Source organism: Drosophila gunungcola (assembly GCF_025200985.1).
Source record: "Drosophila gunungcola strain Sukarami chromosome 2L unlocalized genomic scaffold, Dgunungcola_SK_2 000007F, whole genome shotgun sequence".
Lineage (NCBI taxonomy): Eukaryota > Metazoa > Arthropoda > Insecta > Diptera > Drosophilidae > Drosophila > Drosophila gunungcola.
In genome coordinates, this window is record NW_026453162.1 from 1,108,531 (window position 1) to 1,134,004 (window position 25,474).

The 25,474-nt window shown below is 37.3% G+C and overlaps 1 protein-coding gene and 2 long non-coding RNA genes across 7 annotated transcripts; 1 reads left to right on the plus strand and 2 right to left on the minus strand.

Annotated features, from left to right (window-relative positions):
* On the minus strand, positions 1–24,039 carry LOC128253246 (uncharacterized). 3 transcript variants are annotated; one of them, XR_008267413.1, is made up of 3 exons: positions 23,639–24,039; positions 18,484–18,664; positions 1–900 (listed from the first exon to the last, which is right to left on the minus strand). It is a non-coding gene; the product is annotated as an uncharacterized LOC128253246 (long non-coding RNA). The 3 variants fall into 3 exon arrangements; XR_008267412.1 differs by having other exon boundaries at positions 18,454–18,664; XR_008267414.1 differs by lacking the exon at positions 1–900 and adding an exon at positions 17,716–17,819 and having other exon boundaries at positions 18,454–18,664.
* On the plus strand, positions 20,591–21,727 carry LOC128253239 (uncharacterized). Of its 3 annotated transcripts, none has more exons than XM_052981508.1 (2): positions 20,591–20,928; positions 20,987–21,727. In XM_052981508.1, exon 2 carries the CDS (start codon positions 21,008–21,010, stop codon positions 21,560–21,562), a length of 555 nt encoding a protein of 184 aa, XP_052837468.1. In that variant the 5' UTR covers positions 20,591–20,928; positions 20,987–21,007; the 3' UTR covers positions 21,563–21,727. The 3 variants fall into 3 exon arrangements, with proteins under 3 accessions (XP_052837468.1, XP_052837466.1, XP_052837467.1); XM_052981506.1 differs by having other exon boundaries at positions 20,593–20,928; positions 21,000–21,727; XM_052981507.1 differs by having other exon boundaries at positions 20,593–20,928; positions 21,006–21,727.
* On the minus strand, positions 21,563–23,581 carry LOC128253252 (uncharacterized). Its single transcript, XR_008267419.1, has 2 exons — positions 23,028–23,581; positions 21,563–22,942 (listed from the first exon to the last, which is right to left on the minus strand). It is a non-coding gene; the product is annotated as an uncharacterized LOC128253252 (long non-coding RNA).
* Positions 24,040–25,474: the final 1,435 nt, after the last annotated feature.

The following is a 25,474-nucleotide window of genomic DNA, read 5'->3' on the forward strand; positions in this document are numbered from 1 at the left end:
GGCGTGCTCTCGTGATGACAGGCTCGGCAGATTCCGTTTTATCCCACTCTGCAACGATCTCTCCTGAGTGTGAGTTTACTAAGGGGCCTTCTCTGTACCTTAATTCACGTTCCCTTCGAACGGATACTAAAGGGATCACGGCGATAAAATTTGGCCTGATTATTCCACCGGGTACAAGTCCTGTTTTTTTTTCAGGAGTGACAATTTGCGGCGTTTTTTAAACGGCACTTTTGCACTTCCGAATCTCGGTATTTTTGGTTTCTTACTTCTCACTGATTAGGCGGAGGTTTGAAACGAAACGTCAGAATTTTTTACTTTCTGAACTTCGCGAGACGCGGAACTTGTTATCCTTTCGCGGTTTTAATCAGGTCCCTGTTCGGGCGCCAGTTAAAAGATTGATTATGATTTTGATAAAAAAATCAAACCTTTCTTTATTGAGTTGGATTAAGAACTAACTTACTTAGGTTAAACAATTGTTTTTATAGCTACGCGTCGCTCCATCGCTGCCGCCGTCTCTGCCGCTGTTGATGTTTCTGCTGACGTTCTTTCATATTATTGGTTGCTGCTCTTGGTCGCCGTCGCCGTTGGCCAAACTTAATTGTAATTGGCCAGTGCATTTTAATTATAGTTTTTATTGTATGCACTAAGTTGAGTTCGATCAACTTTGAAAATTGGCTGTTCTGCATTCCCACGATCGCTGACCAAAAGGTGCAAGCTAAGTTCGTTAGAACTTTATTGAGAGCATTGCTTTGCTGTTAGTTGTGCAATTAATGCTCTCTTCTTCGGTTTGGGAAATTCTATTATTGAGGGCATTGCTTTGCTGTTTGTTGTGCAATCAATGCTTACTCATTTCCTCTGTCTGAGAAATTGTATTATTTTGGGTGTTAACTTGTCGAAGAACTAGAAAAAAAATTAAAAAACAGCAAAGTTATAATTTTATTTTATTTATGTTTTCGATTGTTCCTATGGGAGCTATATGCTATAGTCGTCCGATCTGGCTCGTTCCGACTTATATACTACCTGCAATAGAAAGTTCCGTTCAGATAGCTTTAAAACTGAGAGACTAGTTTGCGTAGAAACGGACGGACAGACGGACGGACAGACGGACGGACACACGGACATGGCAAGATCGACTCGCCTAGTGATGCTGATCAAGAATATATATACTTTATAGGGTCGGAAATGTCTCCTTCACTGCGTTGCAAACTTCTGACTGAAATTATAATACCCTCTGCAAGGGTTTAAATACACCACTAAATAGTGAAAAGGGCTCTCTTCCCTAACAAATCTAATAACAAATACAATGATTGAAATAAATTAAACTAAATAACAATGCCTGCGGGTACGTTATTGAAAAGTGCCAACAGCAATCCGCGTGTACAACAACAATAACAGGAAGACTCGCGTCGACTGTCTTCGCCTCAGCTGTCTTCGTCTTCAAAAAATAATGCATGCGCAGACAGTAAATTAACAACAACAAGTGCAATGTCGCCGCACGTTACTGAGAGAGCTAAGTCTCTTTCGCCAGATCTATTTACCTACTTAAGCTGCGCTGCTCCAACGCAGTCATGGAGTTCGCAATGCCCTTCCTTCCTTCCACCTATAGACGCACTGACTACATCAGTTTGTGCGCTCACAATACGGTGCCCTCAATAACAACTGTCGTATCGACTACAACGACAACAACTTCAACATCGACCAACGTGTGGCAGAATTTGGCATTACGAGCAATACTCACTTCTCGAATACAGTCTAAGATACTGCGAACAATAACTGGGGCCCCCTGGTATATTCGCAACGCAAATATCCATAGGGACCTGGATATAAAACCCGTTAAAGAAAAAATTGATAGTAAAGTTTCGAAGTACGAAGCTAGACTATCAATACATCCAAACCAACTAGCCAGGCAGCTCAGGCGGCTCAGTTACCACTCTTGTTTACAGCGCACCGACCGCCCACTCCTGCCCAACTTAGGGCCATTAACCAATTAACAATTATAATACAGTATAGGTTAAGATTTGAATACTTATTGTAAGTACTTTCTGGAAAAGATTCAATAAAACTTAAAAAAAAATCCAGGATCATCATACACATTCACAGAGGCTTCCAAGTACTCATTTCCATGTACTCATCCTTGAATTAAGGAAAACATGGGTTATTTTAGTAATAATTGCCTTAAATTTGTGGTTTTCATACAACATTTGGGAATATATTACCTATAACTAAGTTTAAGGCCATAATGGAGTTGGGTCTCGTTTTAGGTCATGTCGTTCTAAATTTGTATGGTGTATGGATTACGCTCTGCGGTTTTTGCAAAAACTTATTATGCGAGTTTGCGGTCGGCTCAAAAACGCTCGTCACTTATTGTCAAATGAAAGAATCTCAATTATTTTACCAAAATCGCATCACTTCACGTATCTGGTAATTTTAAACGCTTTCCTGAACACGCTTTACGGAGGCACGGAGCTCACCCTAGCGACAATTCGGCAACCCTTTTGGATTCTGAATGATAAACATGTCAAAAAGAAATTTCTGAGTTAGAAGGAGCGACTGGATCTGTGTAGTTGAATGTGTGGTTTTTGGGGGGGATGAGGCTGAAAGTTCGGGTGTAGAGTGTTTGGCAGCAGAGGACATTACATCCGTTATATGTTTAAGTGAGTCTTCAATATCAGCTTCTCAGGAGATTTTAGGTTCGATTTCAAAGTGTGAGCTTATATAATTAAGAGGTTTGCTTCAAATAAATAAATACACGCAACATAGGAATATTCGTAAAGGGGTAATATTGGGATTTATATTAAATTGGGTTAATAACGCCCTCTTGAGCTCATCACTCAACAATTTCTTTTAAGCATCCATCGATGAAAGCGCTTTCGGCGAGATCACAAGGAGAACATCACTAAAGTCTACAATGTTTTGTGCCTTTTTACTGGACTCTTGATCCTTATATTGATTATGAATTTCCTCCGGATGTACAAGCGAGTGCCGTTTTCACTCTTCTTTTCCTCGCAATTCGTATCGCAATAAAGCGAATACCTTTTTATTCTCTTTGTGAAAAATGATCAACATCGCTCAATTCTAAGAAATGTCTGTTAACATAATTATTTTTAAAATTATTAATTCAACAATTTAATAATAATGGTAAGTGATGTTGCACTAATATATATATATATATTTATGCATATGGGACGTTTCACGTCAACCGGCCCAGAGTTCTGCCCAAAATTCTACTGAACGAAAATGGACTTATTATAGCTTAAAATTTTCTTCAATTCATACCCTGGCGTTTTGAAAAATTCAAAATGGCGTCCTTACTGTGACTCTAAATGCACAAGTATTTGCAAACAAATATATTAAATACTTTATGAAAAACAGTATATCTCGATGGATAATGACTGATTCTTATAGTTTTGAGGTTGCTGATTACGAATCTGAAGTCAGATTTTTAAAATTCAAAATGGTGGATCTAATATGGCGGATCAATTTTTTAAAAGTTAATGAATTCACTTGAAATTCATAGCTCGGGGGTTTTTGGAGTCGCTGATTACGAATCTGAAGTCAGATTTTTAAAATTCAAAATGGCGGATCCAATATGGCCATATATATATATATATATATAATTGGATCCAATCCAATTGTATTCTGGGTTTGGAAAATTAATTATACACATATGCATAAATATATATATATATATATTAGAGCAAAATCACTTAACATTATTATTAAATTGTTGAATTTATTTATTAAAAAATAATAATAAGTTAATAGACATTTCTAAGATATATATATATACATATGCGTATATATCTAGATCTATGTGCAATTTAAACATTTATATATATATATATATATAATCCTCATACATTAAAATTAGAGTCATATAATATCCATATTATTATTTTAATATATAACTCCAAATATTATTCTTAAATTTATATTCATACTTAATACAAATATTATATACACCGCTTAAAATATTTCTCAATTTAATTAATTTGGCACCCAAATTTACACTTTTAATTGTCAATTAAATGTGCATTTTTTGTTTTTTTATGAAAAATCTTTTTAATAAATTATAATGTGAAGCAGAAGCAGAAGCAATAATGTCTAAGTAAACTTCTATAAAAGGGGGAGCTGGCGCAAATGGAAAAACTCGGGTCAAGAACAATGACGTAACTTTTGTCTGACGACATTGACAATAGGGGATCGCATTGCAGTGGCCGGCAACGATCCATCGGCAAACAGAACGTATGAAGGGGCAGGGTAAAACAGCCACACGCTGCCGATCGAAATTCGGTCAAGCGCTTGAGATAGCTACTTGAGAAGCTTGACGACAAATGACAAAACGAACTGAACGAGCTCTATCTTTTTCCTAAGGCCCGATAAATTTATTTTCGTTATGCAGGGAGGGAGTGGTTTCCAAAGAACCCACCCCGTCCGGCGAGCTGAGCCGGCACCCAGAGTGCCTACCCAGGACGCAACTCCCTCGGCCCAAGTCCTTTGGACTGGGCAATAATAGACCGACCTAACACTACATAAATAACAGACGTCACAGTGGCCTTCCTGGAAAAATTTTACCTTAAAAAATAAGGAGGCATGTAAATATATTGTCATCAACAAATAAGTCAGCAACTTTCCGCAGCTAAACTTAACTTATCAACGTAAATCTCTAATAAATAAATTGTGAATGAAACATTAGCGAGATTTTGGGGGGAACACAAGTAAAACCTTGAAGTCGCACAAAAAAGGCACAAAATTCTTGGTTATACAAAACATAAATTTTACATATTACACAAATCAAATTAGTTTTTTTTATTACACAAGATAAAGAAAATATTTGTAGCTTCAAAATCGATTAAAAATAATTTTAAGTATTGAACATGAACAATAACTAAACCAATTTGAAATGCTCCTTTGCTTCGCAATAATTCAGCAAAGAACAGCTGTGCTTCGGAAATTAACACTTCTTCATGCTTTTAATTCTAGCGTTGGAAAGTACCGTTAGATTTCCAGCAAAGCCCGGTTTGGAAATAAAAAGACTGTACATTTTCAAGTCAAATTGTGCACATGGAATTAAAAAATTTGATTGTGTTTATTGATTTTTTGCATATGGGTGGAGACACCCTTGTGCCGTGTAAAAAAATTGCTTATAGGCAGACGCGAGTTGTATAAACAAGATACATTCCAAATTTTAAAGGAATCGGTTCAGTAGAACTTCGAATTGAAAAATCTTTTAAGAATCATATTTTTAAAAGTCTATACTTTCAAAACATGCATTTAGACATTTTTAAGTTAAAACAGATTAAAGTCCATTAATATATTTATTTTCTATTAGGGACCCAAGCTCAAAACAAATATTCGACCACTACCACGTTAAGAAAATGGAAACGGATTCGGAGTCACCATTACCTGCGACCTGACCTGTTTAACACTACCTTCACAACATCAGTATTTCCAAGTGCCTGGAAAATAATTTCAATATTGAAATGCTTCAGTGATAATTGCCACAGTCTTAATCTTAGCAAATGTAAGTCTCTTGTTATCTACAAGAAATTGATTGAATTTAGAATTATTGCCTTATTTAGTGACAATTGAATTTGTTTACAACGCAAAAAATTGAGGTACTTCGTTCAAAAACACACTGGCATGAAACAATCACATAATTAAAGCAACTGGCAAAACATGTGTTCAAGTACAAGAACAATAAATTATATAAGTCTTACGAAATGGATAGTTTTTCGAACTCTAATTTCTTTCTAAAAAAATAAATGTAGCACATGAGCCAATTTATTTGTTTGAAAATATAAACTTAGCTTTTTCTCGACGAACGAACATTTTTATTTGTCCACGATTCATGACCCTAGTTTCTGAACGTCAATTCTTCGTGTCGGCTATTCGTCTATAAAATAGGCTTCCAAACACATAAAAAACACACTTACTTTTACGAACGAAATCTTTAAATAATCTTTAAACTATCACAATAAAAAGTGAAATAAAAAACAAAGAAATAAATTAAACATATAAAAATAAAAAAAATAAAAGTAATAATAATTATAACACTAATAAGAACAATAACATAAATAATTATATTTTTATTTTTTTAAAGCAATATAATCAATTATTCACACTTATTTATGAAAATAGTAGTAAATACAAATTTTGTCTTTCCTCTGTGAATGTAGGTGAGTAGAGTGACTAGGGCATTTATTTATAAAATTTGTCTTTTAGCGCTATGATAAGATTCATTCAAAGAACTCTTGATATATCAAGATTTTTTTGAAGATTTCAATAATTAACTTTAAACAGTAAGAACCAAATAACTAAATAAAAATAGTCCAACACGACTCATAAAAGCATTATCATATTATTTCATATTACTTTATTCCATTTTATTCGATTTTATATATAATATTTATGTTTTACATTTATCTTACAATGACTCCATAAATATATATACGTTATTAATTTTAATCGAGGTGTAGCGAGCGGAGTATATGATTTCAATTTTTATTTAATTTCATACATATGGTAAAACATTTATTATTTATTAATAGAGTCGAACTAATGCCCCGTCACTTGACTAAGGACAACGATAAGTAGAATAAATTAATGAAGAATTAGTTTTAAGCTTAAGACTAATTTCTTGTGACAAAAATCTTACTTGTGCTGCCCTTTGTTTACATAAATTTGGGAGCGAGATCGCCCGTTTGGGATATTGATTGTATACAATCACTTGAGAGTAAGAGTACTACTTAGGGCACTTAGTGATTGCAAGAATTGTTTATGTTATTGAAGAGCTGCGTCGCCTGCTCCGTATGTGGATTGTTGACATTGTTTCAGCGTGGGATCGCCTACACTGCATGTTCTTATTTCTTGGCACATAACTGAATATGTGAATATGTCACTTCCCTCCCCTTAAAAAGGGTTGCCCATGCTTTTGCTGCCATATCAGGGTAAAATGCAGGCAACTGGTTTTATGCTGGCTTTAAAGTATCTTTGGATGAATAGTTATACCATTTAATTCTTTCAATAGTTTATTGTACAAATATTTCATACTGTGATTTTGTTACTAATGATATTGATTTCCGATAAATTAATTCTTAGACAGTGATGTTTATACACTACCGGTAAATCGGAATCTTTGTTGGTTATTTGAATTTGTTGAGTGCGGAATATTTTAGCAGCTGTTTGTCCAGTGGTGTCATATTAAATTTTATGGTTGTATGTGTAAAAGATTGTTTCTATCTTGCATAATTGTTCATCAATGGATAAATTTATTATAAGATTTCGACGTTTGCTACACCGATTTTTGCCGAATTGAGTTTTAATTCAATTCCTTCTGCTTCAAGCCATCGCTTTAGAGTCAAGCCTGCCCTTAGTAATTTGGGTTTACCTAACTGATTAAAATTGCGAATTAGCGCAGTCCTGCATTCTATCCAGTCTTTTGTTTGAATTTGTTCAAGTGTGGTGAATTTAGAATAAATGTCAATTCATTTGATGTAGTGTTTTCCCTCAGATGAATAAATATTTACCATAAATTTTTCTCGACAATGTTCAGGGTTAGGTTTGATTTTATTGGTTATTTTTTATTAATGTCAGCAATGAAGTGCTTGTGGAAATATATTTTTTCATCATATAATTCTATGGTGCCAAGCCACAATACGGGGAACTTTTTAACGATATGCCCCTGCTCACAACAAGTGGTGCCTACAATAGAATCACAAATCAGAATATGACAAAAAAGTTAACAATTTTTACAATCACACGCTCAAGAATCTCCGAACAACAAGATACGGAATGGGTCATAAAGGGCATAGTTGGACTTGCACAATGGCAGAGACAAAGGCCGCAAACGAATTGACCTGCAGTACATTTCAGTAAAGGGAACTCTTAAGAAAGGAGGAGTCGACATACCCATTGGTTAATTTGTGCGAGAACATTACACCATGACAAGTTTTACGATTACTCAGGGGGGGAAAATCAATCAAACGTAACCTGCCACTATAAGATGGCAACCGACGGCCAATGTCCCAGTTAAAAACTCTTAGAGCAAATAACAAAAACTGCTTTTATTCTATCATATTTTGATAAGTGAGAGTCTGCGGGTCGTCAAAATCCTTCAACTAACGTTTCATATAAGCCAACAGGCTTCTAGCTTTGTAGGAAATCGTGGAAATATGATCGTTAAAACAAAGTTTATGGTCAAATAAAACACCTAGGTCATGAACAGTTGAAATACGTTGAAGGACATTGTTATCAATTGAATACGAATACAAAAACGGATTGCAATGATAAAAAGTCATGAAGTTGGATTTGGCAAAGTTAAGACAAAAAATAATTAAGTTTACCCAAAATTTGAAAATGGTCAAGATGAAAGCGAGATAAAGAATCCGGCAATTAAATGGGCACACAAAGCTTAACATCATCTGCAAACATCAAAACAATTGCGCAATTAATAATTTGTGGTAGATAATAAGGGTCCAGATGGCTTCCTTGAGGAAGCAACTTTTGGAAGTTGTATTATTAAATTTTACTTTTCGAGAACGTTTAGAGAGATAGTATTATTTCCATTAATGATAGTTTTTAGTTAGTACTAAGTGGTTTACCGAGTCAAAAGCTTTGCAGGTTATAGATAGGATGCACTTAATTTTTCTTCAAGATGTATGTTCACATAACGAATGCACCCTGTACGTAGTGTTATGCTTAAATAATATAAACACGTTTTAGCACTTGGCCACAATGCTGATATCCCAATAATCACTGCGAAAAGGTGAGCCTCAGACATCCTTAAAATAAATGTTCCGGCCTGTGCGAAGCCTGCACCGGCACCGCCACCGCGACAATGTGAGCCACGGACAACAACGGCGACACCAAGAAGGAAGTCTTCGAAGCTGATCAAATTTTTTTAAATGTATAGAACCAGATTTTTATTTTTCTAATAGAAAATTGTTTTAATTTAATTAATTTTAATTTAATTTAATTTTTTTTAATGAAATAAAAAAAGATAAAAACAAATAAACATGAACACAAATGAGTGTAAAAGAATTAATTAAATAAGAACCCAGATTTTGCGATAATCCAAAATTGTTGATTTTGAATATGAACATATTGATAGGTACAACAACAAAATATTCTCGAAAATAAACACACCCAATGTTAGGACAAATAATTGTATTGACACAAAACAAAAAATCCCCTTATCCGTAAAATAAAAGAAACTTTCGATAAGTCTTACAAATGTGTAAGCCAGAATAGATTAGTACAGAAAGATACATCAAATAAACATGCTAATATTCTTGTCGATTCCTTTAATGAGGCAAGAATATTTGAAAAGAACGCCCAAATAATCTCATGTCTTTATTTGCTGAGTTATAATTTCAAACTGTTTTTATTTTATAAAGTTTCTTAGCAAGTAACATTGGTGTGATTTGTATTGTATTCTTATGGCCTACGCAGAGACCGCATATGTTTGCCCTGAGTGGGAGAGCTATATTTTGACCCCCGCACAAGTCCTTTGTGCAGTGTGGGAAGCCTGCACTTATAGATTACAAGTGCTAACAACTGTTCCCTTGCAGGGTTTAGGTAACTCGATCGTAAATTATGGCTCTGGATCGATTGAAAAAATGACATGCAACGAGCTCATAAAATCTTATAATCGGGCTTATTATCTTATTTCTAATATCCCACGGAGTGGCTTGTTTATCCCTAACTTGGGAAAACATTCTTAAATGCGAAAAGGGAGATCACAACTACCCTGATATTACTTTTGGTCAATGACCGCTCGCAGGAGGTCGTTTCACATGTTATGTGTATAAATATTTTGTTTGATTCAAGTGGCTGCTATGTTCAGTTCATATACTTAATTTTTTTATTTTTATTACATTAAACAACATACAACATAAACATAGTACCCGATTCACATCAAGTGGAAGGGTGCAAGGACAGGTGAGTTAGGATGCTTGTTACAATTAAATTAACAGAACATTCAGAACTGGACTCACCAAGGAAATATATAAGTGTTTCGTGGTATAGGGGTCCTCAAATTCCTTAGACCAACGTTTAACAAAGGCTTTTGCTTTACTAACTATAATGCCAATGTGATCAGAGAAGTTTAAGTTTTGGTTGAATAAAACTCCAAGGTCTGCAAATTATGGATACACGAAGAATGCAGATTGTTCAGATCGGCTTGCAAAATTTCATGGGAATTGGGGTTCTATAACGGCAAACAAAATTATACGTCGTCAGTATACATCATAACATGAGAAGAGATAACTACTTGAGGCAAGTTATTTATGAAAATTCCAAACAGTAGGGGTCCTAGGTGGCTTCCTTGCGGAACACCTGAGGTTACGTGAACAAAGTTAGAGAAAAGCTACTCTCTGAGTCCGGTTCGACAGGTATATTAAAGTTCACTTTGTCAACGGGATCGGGAATCCTAAGAGTACTAGTTTTTTCAATAATAACAGATGGTTTACGGAATCGAAAGTCTTACTGAAGTCCGTAAAAGTAACATCAGTTTGAAAGCTATTCTTAAAAGTCCTTCTGATGACTGAGGTAAATTCAAGAAGAATTTTAGTCGTTGACCTTCGTTTCATGAAGCCATGCTGAGTTAGGGACATTATTGAGCTGCATTGGTAATAAGCGCGCTCAGTTTTGCAATACCACGGTAGTTTTTAATGTTCGATTTATTTATACGTGTTCATGTTTGAACAATATTAGTGCATGAAAACTGAAAAAAGTTAAATGAAACAAACTGGTCAAATACAAATTATAAAACCGTTAAGTATTTATTTTAAATTTTTATTTATTTCCATACGCCCGTAAGGGCATAGGTATTTTTATGCAGAGTTAACTTCTCCCCCGTCCCGGGGACCCGCTCGTTCCACATCGTTGTCAGTTCTTGGTTTGGTGTCAAATGGTGGAACACAGAAAGAAAGTAGCAAGTAGGGCAAAGGAGTTGGTGAGGAAGGACTCCAGTGTAAGTTCTTCTCTAAGGGTCCCGATGTGGTGGAGATTGCTCAGACTCAGCTCGTGAAGAAATGGGAGACTCAGCCGGTTCTGGTGGGCCGTGATGTTGACTATGGCCATGGCCGACACAGCAGGTTGGTACGAACCAAGTTCCGTTGAGGGCTACCTTGACAGAACAGGTTACCAGGTAGGTTCCAGATATTTTTTCTTCTCGCCCTTGGTTGTCGGTTATGGTAACGTTGGCATCGTTCACGATGAGGGTGCCATGATCCACAACTGTAACTGGATCCAGGTGACCTGGAAGCGTGAAGCAGTGCGCAATAGCCCCAGAAACTATTTGCTGGGCGCAGGTGCCATTTTGTAGCTCCCTGCAGAAGGTGGCGCCGACCGTCGTTTTGCAATGACCGATGTTAAGGTTTCGCGCTGGGCATTCGGCGACAAGGTTCCCATCTTCAAAGTCCAGGATTTTTTTCTAATGCTGAACTGGATAGACTGTTATCTTCTTACATATAAATTTAGGGCTAGGGAGTTTAATGAGAAAATGTAGAATTTCAGAATTTTGAAAAACACTAATACTAGATACCTCTAGTAATTCTATCAAACTAACGTCAATAAGCTGCCTGTCCTTGAATTCGCCAATATCGGAACTATCCAAAATTGCTGGACCTACGATGTTTAATTTTGCTAGGGTTAAGCCCATTAAAACGTTTTCTAGATCCGTGATTACAATTCTATTTTTTGCTAGAATAATTTCCTAAAGGTGGGTTTCTTAATCTGTTTCGAATTTATGGATTTGATTCATTGAGTTTGTGAGTTCATTTAGACGTTTCTGAAATTTGATATTTAATTCTGTTTGTCTTTCATCTGTTTTCTTTAATTGTTCTTGATTGAATTTTATTTGCTTTCAATCGTTAAAGTCGGGTGTGCCGGCAATAATTTTTAGTGCTGTCCCGACTAGGTTAATACTCCTAGCGGCTCTATGGTGGATTTTTAAGGTAGTCACCAACTTGTGAATATTTGTAAGATCCGTCATTATGACTGGTGTCCTGTGATCGTCTGTAAATGTCTTCGTCATTGTTTCCGTCTGGTCGGCGTAGTCTTCATAAGTCGTCACGTTTGTTGAGTGCTGCAGGTATCCGTAGGACTCCCAGATGACAATTTCGTTGTCCTCTATCGGGATGTAGTCTGCGTTCGTGTAGTCATTGAGTTTTACTGTCGCGTCCGTCTTGACAGCCGTAAGTACAAAAACTAAGACGAATTTTCCTAACCTAGAAAAATAGAAAAAAGGGGTTCAGAAATCACGCGAAGATGGTTAGCGTAGATTGTCCTTGTGGACCACCCTCCCCTCTATTTGGACCGTGGTCCCAGGTCTGCTTCAATGATTTTTTCCGAACATAGTGGCGAGAGCTTGTTTCCTATGCGTTTGTTTGCCTTTAAGAAAACTTTTTCACCAGCTTGATAGCCCTTTTGGGTCCTATCTTTGTTTACCTGGTCAAGGGATTTTTCTTGAGCCTGTTGGATTCTTTTACTAATTCTGCTTTCGAAATCCGAGTGGATAGAAATGTTGTATTTGTTGGTTGCCAAAAGAATTAGTTCGGTCGTATCGCTTAAGTTGCCCTATATTTTCAAGCATCTGGCTATTTCCGCCAGGGTGCTATGAAACCCTTCTATTTGACCGTTTGAGGTGCTATGTAGAGGCGGGGCGTTGGCGATGGTGATATTGAAATGATTCATGAGTATCGAATTAATTGTTTCGGAGTTGAACAATCTTTCGTTATCACAATAAATTGTTTTGATTTTTGGGAAGAAATTTATTATGTTTAATAAAGGGGATTTTACGTCCACTATGGCTCTCAATGCGATAGCCTGCACCGTGTCGAATTTTGAAAATTTATCGATGCATGTTAGAAAAAGGGTTCCATCTGTTGAATAAATGTCGATGTGGAGAATTTCCCCCACAAAAGAAGGTATCGGTGTTTCTGCTACGACGTGCTTAGATGGATGGCGTTTGTATTTTGCCATTGAACAGGTCTTGCAATTCAAGGTTGTTTCTGTTGCTAACCGAAGCATTTTAGGGAAAAAATAGTCATTCAAGATTTACATTTTAAATTTTCTTGTGCTCGGTGAGCCCTGTTGTGTTCTGCTATGACAATTTCTCTTTGCTCGGTTGTATCCGTTATGTCCTGCACGAAGCTTTTCGTATATTTGAATGACGTGCTGGGGAACAATTCAACTAGTCGATGTTGAATAAATGCCAAGATCGGTAGGGAGCAATATATTGCGTTTACCACCTCAGCATTAACTAAATCTTGTAAAGCTTGCTTTTAAAGAAGAAGAATGTGTCAACAGAGGAGCTGTTTCCTTCCTCAATTACTATTTGGTTCCGGAAACAGTTTACTGGGTTGTCCGTCGTGTCTATGGTGAATGTCAGTGACTGTTCGCTGTGTATGGTTGCTACATCTGGTTCTATTCCGTCTTCTAAGACGTTTATGCTCTGGCGAGACAGCGCGTCTGCCACAAGGTTTTCTTTGCCAGGTTTATAAACTAATTTTGTGCCGTGATCGTCGATAATCCCCTTCCAGCGTTTTAGTTTCGCGTTAGGGTTTTTGTCCGAGACGGCAAAGTGGCTGGTGGTCGGTAGAGATCTGCAAGCCTTTCACTCCGTACAAGTATTTCCGAAGGTTTTTCAGTGCCCAAACTATAGCGAGGAGCTCTCGCTCGTTGGTTGCATAATTTTTGTCGCTGTGATGGGGCGGCCATCTTGCGATAGTACCGCTCCTAATCCAGAGCCTGACGCATCAGTCGTCAATCTCTCTCAGCCTGTAAAACGTTTCTCTCTGTTCCTTGGTCATATCTATGTCAACTTTTCTCGACTGATATTTGCTAGTTTTACCATTTTCTCCCTTTAGGATATTCGTAAAGGGTCTTGCGATAGTCGTGAAGTTTTTTATGAAGCACCTATAATAGCTTGCTAGTCCCAGAAAAGATCTAAGTTCGTATAACGTTCTAGGCGGGGGGAATTGTTTTATTGCTTTGACCTTCTCAGGTGAAGTTCGTAGTCCTGTTTGAGACACTATGAATCCCAAGTATTCGACGCTTTTTTTAAAGAACTTTGACTTTTATTGGGACACTCTCATGCCCGCCTCTAAAAGTTTTGTTAAGGCCCAATCCACGTCCCTAACATTGTCCTCTTTTGTTTTGGAAAATATTATAACGTCATCGACAGACACATAGCATATCTATGAAATTCCTTCCCGAAGGACATCGTCGATGGCCCTCTGGAAAATGCTCGGGGCATTCTTAAGTCCAAATGGCAGTCTACAGAATTCGTATTTGCCGTTGTTTATTGAAAAGGCTGTCTTTTCCCTGTCCTTTTCTGCCAGCTCTATCTGATGAAAGCCTGACTTGAGGTCGAGTGTCGTAAAAAATTTCGACTCGCCCATATTCGACAGTATTGTCGAGATGGTAGATGGATTCGACAGTATTGTCGAGATGGTAGGGATAGGGTATCTATAGTCTACGGTTTTTTGGTTTAGTTTCCTAAAGTTGATAACCAATCGCTTCTTTTTAACCCCATTTTGGTTAGTTCCTTTTTTATCCACAACCCAGGTAGAGTTATATGGGAACTTGGATGGCCTTATTAAGCCGTACGCAAGAAGTTGTTTAACCTATGCATTGACGAATTCGGTTACACCCATGGGATGCGGGTATGATGCGGTTCCCCATCCGTTTTAATCGTTGCCAATGTGTTTATGTTGAAAGGTAGCGCTTCGTCCGGATCGGCGAAGGCTTTAAGATTTTTTACAATCATTTTATCGAAGGTGGCTTTAATTGCCAGAGGAACGTCCTCGTCATCGATTTTTATGAAGTTAACGTTCTCCGCTTTAGCAAACTGGATCTTTTCAGTTCCATTGCTAGTGTGCAGAACATTTCTGGTAAAATCGAGCTTCGCATTCACTTGTTTAAGTAAGTCGAGTCCGATAATGCCGTTAAAATCTTTAAAGTCGTTAAGAATGAAAAGGGTGTTGTTACGTTGAACACTAAAACTAGACATTTTTTATCTATTTTAGTAAAGCCATGGATCGACATTACTGTGAAGGGTTTATCTGCTGCCACGATGCCTTTCAGCCCCGGGAGTGGAGTAATGTAATTTTTTTCCTGCTACCGTACGTGTAATGTAAGGAAGCAGGGATTTTATTCTAAAAATTGCAGGAGACTTCTCAACTAACTCTATCTCCTTTGTGCTTGCTTGCGCATCGAAGTCATATTCCTCATCGTCGGTTTTTTTCTTCTGGCATGAAGTTTATTTTTTGTTGGGATCGTGTCGACCCCCTTTGCCACGCCGTGGGCTGCTTGAACCTGGAGGAGGTGTCGACCTCCATTGGTTCTTGCGCTGGTTGGCTTTGACCTGCGCTATTAAATGGTCGTTGTTTAAAAGAACCGCCCTGATTAGTTGCTCCCTTTTGGGTCCTGACAAAGTGATGGTTCTTGTTTATCGCCCCCTGGCTTTGGTTCTGTTCATAATTTTTCCACCCTGTTGGTCGCTGGTTGTTTGGCCTAAATATATTTTCCTGGCTATGGCTTCTGTCATTACTGGCCGCAGCTTCTTGAGCTAATGCCAAGGCTGATGGTAAGTCTCTTGTTGCGCCGGAAAAACGGCTATTTTTAATGACTTTTTTAAGTTAGATGTGAACGCATGTAAAGCGTCATCTCTGTGCTGTTTATTTAGGACTGACGCCGCAGTTGCGTCGTGAGTCATGATTGTTTTGTTAGTAAGAAGCGTTAACTTCCATTCGATCTCGTCATAGTATTTAAGAAGGGGCAGTTCTCCCTGTCTTGATAGACTTAGCTCTTGTTTAATTACGTGTAAAATCCAACCTTACCAGTAGGGCATGAAAGTTAAACACTGCTGCTTTTGTATGGCTCAAATACCCTATATGCTGCAGTAGCAGCCTGCCTCCAGGAAACATAGTTTTCCTGCTTCCCGTCGAATTCCGGGACAGATTTAACCATGTCCAGTGGTTCGTTACATTCTTTCCCCGGTTCTATTTCCAGGAAAGTCTGAATTTTCGGAGTTTTATCCATTAATGAGCAGAACTCCCCCATAATTTTAGCTAATTTTTCATCAAATAAATCCTGTTGCCTTTGGAGCGCGCAGGCTATGGCAGCTTCCATGCTCGCAATTTGTTAAGCCTGCATTTTTTCTGTGTTCTGGGTTCGTGCGTTTTTAAAGTCAAGAACACTGTCTCGCATGTGTGGTACCCTGCTGGTCGATGGGTGACAATCTCTTTCAGATTGATTCTGTTCTGATTTCTGCTTTTCTACTCTTGTCTTCAAAAGTTTTTTGTATTCTTCTAGAACTTCTTCGTCTGATGAGACGTTGTCGCTATTCCTATACATGAGTCAGTATATAAAAAAAATATCGTGGGTGCCACAAAATTCAATCGAGGGTTTGTTAAAAAAATGTTTACCACCTTTTATTTTTTGCAACAAAATTAAAATATCAAAATGAACTTTTTATTAATTAACATCAAATTTTATTAAAAAAAATGTTTTGTATTTTTTGTGACGGAAATTAGCCATCAAAAATAAAAAATTTTTGTTACTAAAAATTCTCCAAAAAATATAATTGGTTTATTTTAATTTTTGCACAATTTAGTGTAGGAAAATTTGAAATTTATTCGATTTTAAGTGTCAACGAAATTTATTTTTAAAATATTTGCATTAGCGAAAACTTAGGAAAAAAGCCTACTCACATGTTCTTATATTTACTTCGTCTTCGAGTTCTATGTTTTGCCGACAGCTTTTGCCGCCACTGTCGCTGCTGCTGCTGTTGTCGCTGCTGCCGCTGTCGCTCCCGCTGTTGTTGTCGCTGCTGCTGCCGTTATCGCTGCCGCTGCTGTTGTATTCTTAGGGAGGAATTTTTTGCAATTCCCGTTGCAGATTTTGGGTTTCTTCCACTTGTTAAGAGGAATTTTTTATATTTTGGGTAGCAGATTTTGGATTTTTTCCACTTGGATTTTGGGTTGCAGATTTTGGATTTCTTCCACTTGTTAAGAGGAATTTTTTACAGCTTTCCTTCACTTTGTTAAAAGTTTTAGGAAATATTATGGTTTGATTTTTGTATTTTTCTAGTACCAGTTCTTTCACTTGCACTTATTGCACTGGATCGCGTGAGTCGTTGATTTTAATTTTACTTTTATCTTTCACTTTCAATTTCTTGCACTTGGAACGCGTGAGTGTCGTTGAGTTGGGCGACAATTATAAAACCGTTAAGTATTTATTTTATATTTTTATTTATTTCCATACGCCCGTAAGGGCAAAGGTATTTTTATGCAGAGTTAATTCTCTGGAGCACAATTTTTGACTAAATTAAAGAACCTATCTAATTGCAGCTTGAGGCCTTTTCCTGGCTGCAGCGTTGTCGCCAAGGTTCCGGGTCAGCGTTTTATCCCTGCCCATGGCGATCACACGCTCCGCGAGTGCTCTGTTCTGACTCCGGGCACTTGCACTCGGAACGCGCGGTCAGCGGTTTCCTCGCTGCGCGTGCAGGCCACCGGATATGGTCTGCAACTCGGCAGTTTCTTCTCTTGGGAACTGCCTGTGTTAACTTACATAAAAATTATCCATTAATAAGTGCCAGGCAATATGACCTTACATAAATGTATGGATGGGGCCTGGAAAAGCTGAATCGGCATGTCTGGCATGCGCGACCGCTCTTTTATTAAGTGAACATAACACATCCTCTCTGCGGCAGCGAACGTCCGGCGGCGCTGACTTACATATATACATACATAGATACATAGGCTCTGAACGCTCCACTGCTGGCTTAGCCAACAGCGCAGCTTCGCGGTCTTAGGATAAAATCATACATGTAAAAGAATTAAGAATCATTTGCAAGAAAACAATTGGCATGACATGAACGAGACCTATAAGTGATTTTTAAATTCAACAAAAAAATTTTTAAATAATCTGAACAAATAATGTGTCTTTAATTCTTGGTGGTGATTGTGCAATAATTATAATTCTACACTACTTTGAAGATAAGTTGTTCTTTTTAAATGTTACTAACGTTCTTTGCAGAACAACCGTTTTCTTTGAGGGCATCGACAACTTCATTGCGGGTTACTTCAGATTCGATTTCTTTTAATACAACCTGCAAGCCCTTGATGCTTTTTAGTTGGTACGTGTAGTCGTTTTTCTTAGCTTCCTCAAGGCATTTGAATACAGCTCGGAAATGTTTTTCTGATTTGGTCTGAAGTTTGGTTTCGTAAATATTTTATTTAGTGAGCGGAACAACATGAAAATTTCCGTTCGCGACCAGCGCAACAATTTCGTTGAGCTATCCTGCCTAAAGTAAATTGGTGGGGCTTTGGTTCATTTTCAGCTAATCTGTTGTCGTTAGATCTCCCGCGTAATTCATTGTCTCTTTGGACACGGTTTATTTTGGTTTATTACCAAACGAGGTGTTTTACGGGCTAAACTTACGCTTAATTTGGATGTAGCGATGTAGCTTACGCTTAATTTGGATGTAGCGATCCATACCAGTCTGTATGGCCAGGACCGCTTGTTGAATATTTTTTTGGTTATGCTTAGTTGTCAACGTTATTATTGCCGTTGTGTTTGGCGCTGTGGTCGACAATATCGCTGCATGTTGTTGGTGCGCCAGTGGTCGGATCTGATGGTGGGGGGTTTTACACTGAGGGTAAATAGAGAAGGTGAGTAAGATCGCGCTTGAGCTTTTTTTAAACCGTGGCACTAATATAAAATAATTATGCACTTGTTTTAATCATATCACAGATTTTTTGAGTTGATAACTAGTTTTCTGTTTTACCGTCTTTACGCCTATTTTGTAATAAACCAGTTTATTTTTTTAAATTTTATTTCATTTGTCTTTAAAACATCCACATTCTTCAACACGTCCGCTCTCTTCAGTTGCAAATGAATGAATTAAAATTGTTAAGGGTTCAAATTTATTATTCCCACTTTCAAAAAATATATTTTCCCGGTCTTTCCTTCGGGAGCTGTATCATATAGTCGTCCGATCCTACTCGTTTCAACTTGTACTAATAGCTCCAAAACTGATTGGCCAAACAGACGGATATAGCTAGATCGTCTCTCCTAGTGATGCTGCTAGGATTGGATGTTTGTGCTTTTGACTGTCATTAAAATACCATTTGTAAGGATGTAAAAATCCATTAGAAGATTGTCTGGCACCTAACGGAATATTCGTTGTTTTTAAGATATTAGTTAGGAAATTAGAAATTAGGAAAATAATTACAATTTAACAAATATTTAATGAAAAAGTTTTTTGTCTTTTAATCTGAAATCATTTTTTTATTACATTTATTTCACTACCTGCTCTGAACTGAGAAAAAAGGTGCAGTTTTTTTTTGCTTAATAACTTTCGAAAACATTCATGCAGAAAAAACTGTTATAAGGAAAAGCTGGAGAATCTCAATGGCGAAATGCGTAAAAAGATAAACAAAAAAGGAGTTTTTGAATACCTTTTGAACGGAGCATCGGATCCAAGCAACTTATGTATGTGTCACATTTAGTATGTCACATTTTGAAAAAAAAATTAATTTTCACTTGTCTGATTTGCGTGAAATTTTTTTTGGCATATAAAAATAAGTAAACACGTGTAACAGAGTTTTGTAACAAAAAATTTAATTTTTAGTTAGAACATCACAAAATGTTGAAATATACATAGCATAAAATACCCTTTGAATGAAATTTTGTATCTTCGGCTATAGCGGCTTCATTGCTGTTGCATTTATGTCCATATAACTTATTGCACCACCAAAAATTTTTTTGAACTGAATAAAAAACACTACTATCGGTTTTAAAAACTTTCTGGAGCAATTTTTTTGGGCGGCGATTTTCTCAAAAACTGTCGGTTTTCTATTAATGAAACTTTCTGACAAGAAGCTTAAATTGACGTTTATAGTGTGGTTTATAGCCAATTCACATAACAGTATTTTTTGGGGGTACGATGAGAAGACGGTCTACCGTCAACGTCTTCTTCTTCCGAGTGCTCAAAACAGAGCGAATTCAGCCAAAAACTAGTAAAAAAAATAGAAATTGTATTGGTTGTGGCTTTGTTTTAACTGCCGCCGAGCAGCAGCAGCAGCTCAATGTAGTGCAGGGCACTGACGAATTTACTAATTTTGGTTGAATTTAATTTTGTTTTGAGCATAATATACTATATAAACTGGGTGATACGGCAAAAGATAGGAACAGCAGAAGTTGACGGTGGAACATTTTGACGGTAAATTGACGGTAGGCGATAGAAGGTAAACGGTAGACGGAGCATAATTTGAATATGCTATTATCATACATTTTGACACGATTTCAAACTCCTGCAGACTTCTCATATTCTCAAATCACATATAGTTCGTTAGATATTTAATTTCTTTATATATTACAATTTGTAAATTACGTGTGCTAATATTGAGAATATAAGAACAAAAAAAACAGCACCGTTTTCCCAATTCCCCAATCACCGCTAAGTCACCGACGCTATCTTGACGTACATAAAATTTTGGTACATGGTGAACGATTAATCGATGGTCCGGAATAGTGTACTATGTTAGTATTTTATAGTTTAAATTTGTTCGTCCTTTCCTAGCCGCCATTAGCGATTTGTTCTCTTTAAGCGATCGTAATGGAAATTGTGTTTAATGGGAAGCGCTGAAACCTTAGTAACCTAATGCCTGTTAACGGCAAGCAATCAATTTGAATGTAACCACTAGTAACAACTCGGTTCTGTAGCGGAAATTTGAAGTGCTGCTCGTTAGTTACAGCTGCTGAACAAGACAGCAAGGGTCACGCATCAACGCTCCACTAAAACTCTGGACAGAGGCAGTCCTTCGTTGGTTTACCGCATCAAGTCAAATTCAGGTGCGCTTAGTCATAAACAACGTGAAGTAAAACTACGACGCTGCTAGAGTCCAAATTTGCGTGAGTTATGAGGCTTAATATCGGAGAAACCTCCGGATTTGTTTAAGACCACCAGAAGGTAACCCTATCAGTTGCAGAAATGGAGACCACCACTGCTGTGGCCAACGTAGCCAATGCTTCGACAGTTCCCGTTAACTCAAAGCGGGCTACGCAACAGGGCCGCAAGAAGTCTGGACCCAAGTTCGAACTGTCCGAGGCTCAGAAATCAGACATTAAAGAGGCCTTTGACTTATTTGATAACGAGTGCACTGGTTTCATCGAGGTCAAGGAACTTAAGGTGGCTATCAGGGCTTTGGGTTTCGAGCCGAAAAAGGAGGAGATCAAACGGATGATCGCAGAGATAGAAAAGGACTGCAGTGGTCGGATTTCGTTTAACGACTTTCTACACCTGATGACTATGAAGATGGCCGAGAAGGACACTAGGGAAGAAATACTTAAAGCTTTTCGGCTATTTGACGATGACGAGACAGGAAAGATTTCTTTCAAAAACCTAAAAAGGGTGGCGCGCGAACTGGGCGAAACGCTTACTGACGAGGAGTTGCGCGAAATGATCGACGAGGCCGATTTGGACAACGACGGCGAGGTTAACCAGGAGGAGTTTCTCCGAATCATGAAGAAGACCAGTTTGTATTAGAGATCTGCCATCAAGATTCGTAAAAGTTGTTCTTATGGCGAGCTCACAAATGTAATTTGAGTTAATAATCAATTCCTGAATTTAAACCTGCCGGCGAAGATGAAGTAAAATCATATAAATGTAAAATCTACAAATACAGGAAAATAATTGCTCCTCTGAACCAAATTCTATTCTTTTATGCGGAGCTAATAAAACATTTAGTCAAAAGCTTGCAACGCAGTAAGGGGGACATTTAGGGGTGGAGAAACGTTGCGATGTTTTCACAAAAAACATCGATGTTTAGGAAAAAAAAATGTTTTTGTTTGTCACAGTTTGTTTAAATGTTTGTTTTTGTTTAATTATAAAAAATGATCCCAAGCAACTGAAGTTTCGCGCTTCTTTTTCGGAGTTGGCTCCTCCACAATTTCCTCTGAATTTGATGTTCCTAAGAAAGTAATATTTTCATACAAACACCATGTAAACGTGCGTATGCACGTATGTACATGTAATGACCTTTCGTGCAATCATACATACATATGTATGTACAGTGACGAACTTAATTATTGGCACAGTTGGCATGTCTGACTTTAACAAAGCTTTTCTCCACTAAAAACTAAAATATAAATTTAAAACAAATTTTATTTATGTATATCGATAAATTTACAACAAAGCAAACTTTACTTCATTCTTGTATCACATTTCTAGTAGTTATAAAAATTAAAATTATAAAAAAACCTGATTTTTTTACAAAATTATTGGCACACTTAGGTAATAGTGAACTATTTTGTCGAAATTTCATCGATCTGGCTAAATTTTTCTTCAAAAGCTCCGTTATCTATATTTCCGGAATTGCGTGGCTATACATTTTCAAGCGGCAAACAAAAGGAAACAACTGAATCTCAAAGGAAAATAATTTTATATTTGCATAATCAAGGCAAATAATATGCTGAGATTGGGGAAATGATGGATAGAAGCCGTTTTACCATTCGAAGCATTGTCCAGCGTTTTTAAGGAGCCTCATCGTTGGAGAGTGCTAAGCACACTGGTCGACCCAAAGCTTTGACTGACCGGGAGCGGGCCAGGATCATCAGGAAGGTGAAGGTGAACCCAAAAATCTCCTCAACAAAGATTGCAGCTGAAGTTAAAAATGAATTTGGAAAAGATATTCACCCTATTACGGTTCGGAGGACACTGCACGAAGCTAATTACAAAAGCCGCGTTGCTATAGAAAACCACTTATTTCCAAAGTCGACCAGCAGAAGCGTTTAGCAAAAGAACATTTGAGTAAGCCAACAGACTTTTGGAACAATGTCATCTTCTCCGAACCTTGCTATGTCTGTGAAACATGGTGGTGGAGGCGTCATGGTGTGGGGCTGCATGTCCGCCGCTGGTGTCGGCGAACTGGAATTTATTGAAGGAACAAAAAGTATCTAAATTATTATCCTTAACAGAAATCTAAAATAAAGTGCTGAAAAGTTAAACTTACCAGCCACATTCACTTTTCAACACGACTATGACCCAAAGCATACGGCTCATGATGTCCGTATGTGGCTCGCACATCATGTAAAATATACTTTGCCGCATCCGCCCCAGTCTCCAGATCTAAACCCTATCGAACATATGTGGGAAGAATTGGATCGACGGGTAAAATAACGAGCTATATCCACAATATTGGTTCAGAAACTATCCAAAACTTAGTTTCTTCGATGCCCAGGCGCTTGGAGGTAGTCATAAGCATAAGGGCTTAGCCACAAAATACTAATTTTTATTTTAAAACGATTCTTTATGTTTATTTTTATCATTTTTGGCTTAGTGTGCCAATAATTTTGTTCAAAGAAAATCAGGTGTTCTTTTATAATTTAAATTTTTATAGTTACTTAAAATGTGATACAAGAATAAAGTTAAGTTTGTTTTGTTGTAAGTTTATCGATATATATTATATGAATAAATTTTTTTTTGATTAAATATCTTAGTTTTTAGTGGAGAAAAGCTATGTTAAAGTCAGACATGTCAACTGTGCCAATAATTAAGTTCGTCACTGTACATACGCACATATAAACACAACATTTCACAAGCTTTGATATCAATATTACTTACGTTTCAGATATTTGTCCATGCCTCCACTCCACTTACTCAGCTTGTGTAACATCGATGTTACCGATGTTTTGAAAACATCGAAGTTTCTGCACCTCTTGAGACATAACTGACCCTATAGGGCGATGGTCGGCTAAGGCCATACGGGAAAGCTGCAGCAGTGCGGCGGCAGAAGGTGGCACGAACAGTATGAAGCCGCGCAAGCACTGCCAAGTTTCGCCGACCAAATTACTCACATAAAGAAGCGCAAAAATGTTGCAGTATGTGTGCCGTCCACTGCTGTAGAGTTAAAATCTTGGTCAGCATCCGTTTGTCCGTCTGTCCGTGCGCAAATACACTTATCTTTACTAATGTCGTCGAAACTTTTTCAAAACTTTTTATGCACACTATGCAAATTAATTTTCTTCCGGAAATTTTTAAGAAAAAATACATTTTATTTTTAAATATTTTATGATGTTAAACCTTTATTGATAAAATTATTAAACTTATTAAACTATTCTTAACCGATCGCGGTCTCGATCAAAATAAGTCTGACTCTTCAATCATAAATCAAATCCAAAGAACCTCGGCCAGGAGCTTTTCTTTTTGAACTTCAGAACTTTAAATTATGTTTAGCTTATAAGCTTAAGATGAAAATGTCGCATCTCATTCTGAAATTCAATTATGCTGACCGATGCAATTTGGCGGACACTGGGAACGCAAAAGGCGCAATTGATTGGGCTTCGAATGGAAGCTGATGTTTACTTTAATTTTGATTTGTTTAACCACTATCCATACAACATATGGACTGGTCGTTTCATACAACGATTTTGGACACAAAAAAACGGAAAGCGGAAGGCCCCCCGTGCTCACAGCAGCAGGCCCCTGCACTTCGTGTGCCTTCCGGTTTTTTGCTCTCTCACTCTTATTCTGATTTTTATGCTCGCGCACTCATTGCACGAGTTCAGACGCAGAGAGGCGCTTTTTGAAGAAGGCTGCCCTGCGCTTAAATTATTAATTAAAATTACACTGCGAATCATTAAAAAATAAATCACCCAAGTAGTTAGAAGTTTTCTCAACCACTGAAGAGCAGTCGGTGTTTTAAGTGACACGACTGCGATATACCCTGTTCTTATCTCAGTGGACTGATTTCTATTAATTCGAATACATACATATATGTAAAACAATTTACTGCTACCACTGATTTGAATTTGTAAACGAAAATAAAATGTATGCTGAAATATTAAAAAAATATATTATAACATAATATTCATATTTTTATCATAACCGAATAGTAAATACGCCCATATTCTTAGGGTACCAAGTTTGAAAAGTGGCAAAAGACAAAATATTCTTAATGCGCCGAAATGAAATAAACGCACACATGTGCATGATCACGCCTTCAAAAAGCGCCTCTCTGCGACTGAACGACTGAACTCGTGCAATGAGTGCGCGAGCATAAAAATGAGAATAAGAATGAGAGCAAAAAACCCGAACGCACACGCCTGCTGCTTTCCGTTTTTTGGTGTCCAAAATCGTTGTGTGAAATGACCAGTCTATATGGTGTATGGTTAGAGATGCGACTTAGGTGGCAGCCTTCAAGATATAAAATTAAGACTTTGATTTGCAGGAGCGTGTTAAAAAAACACAATCAAAGCGACAACTCACACAGTGAAAATCGTGGATCCACATCGAAAATTTGTTTACTATTCGGTTGTATGAGCGTTACACATCTTAGTGTATTATAGAGTCTTTGGTTATACCACAAGATATAGCCCTATTTCTTGCTTTCTTAATAAAAACCCCATTGTTTTTTGATAAATTCGCTTTACAGTCCCCAACAGACAGATCCGCTCCATA

Coding starts and splice junctions, on each gene's coding strand:
- LOC128253239 (XM_052981508.1), top strand. CDS start 21,008: ATGGAGACCACCACTGCTGTGGCCAACGTAGCCAATGCTTCGACAGTT.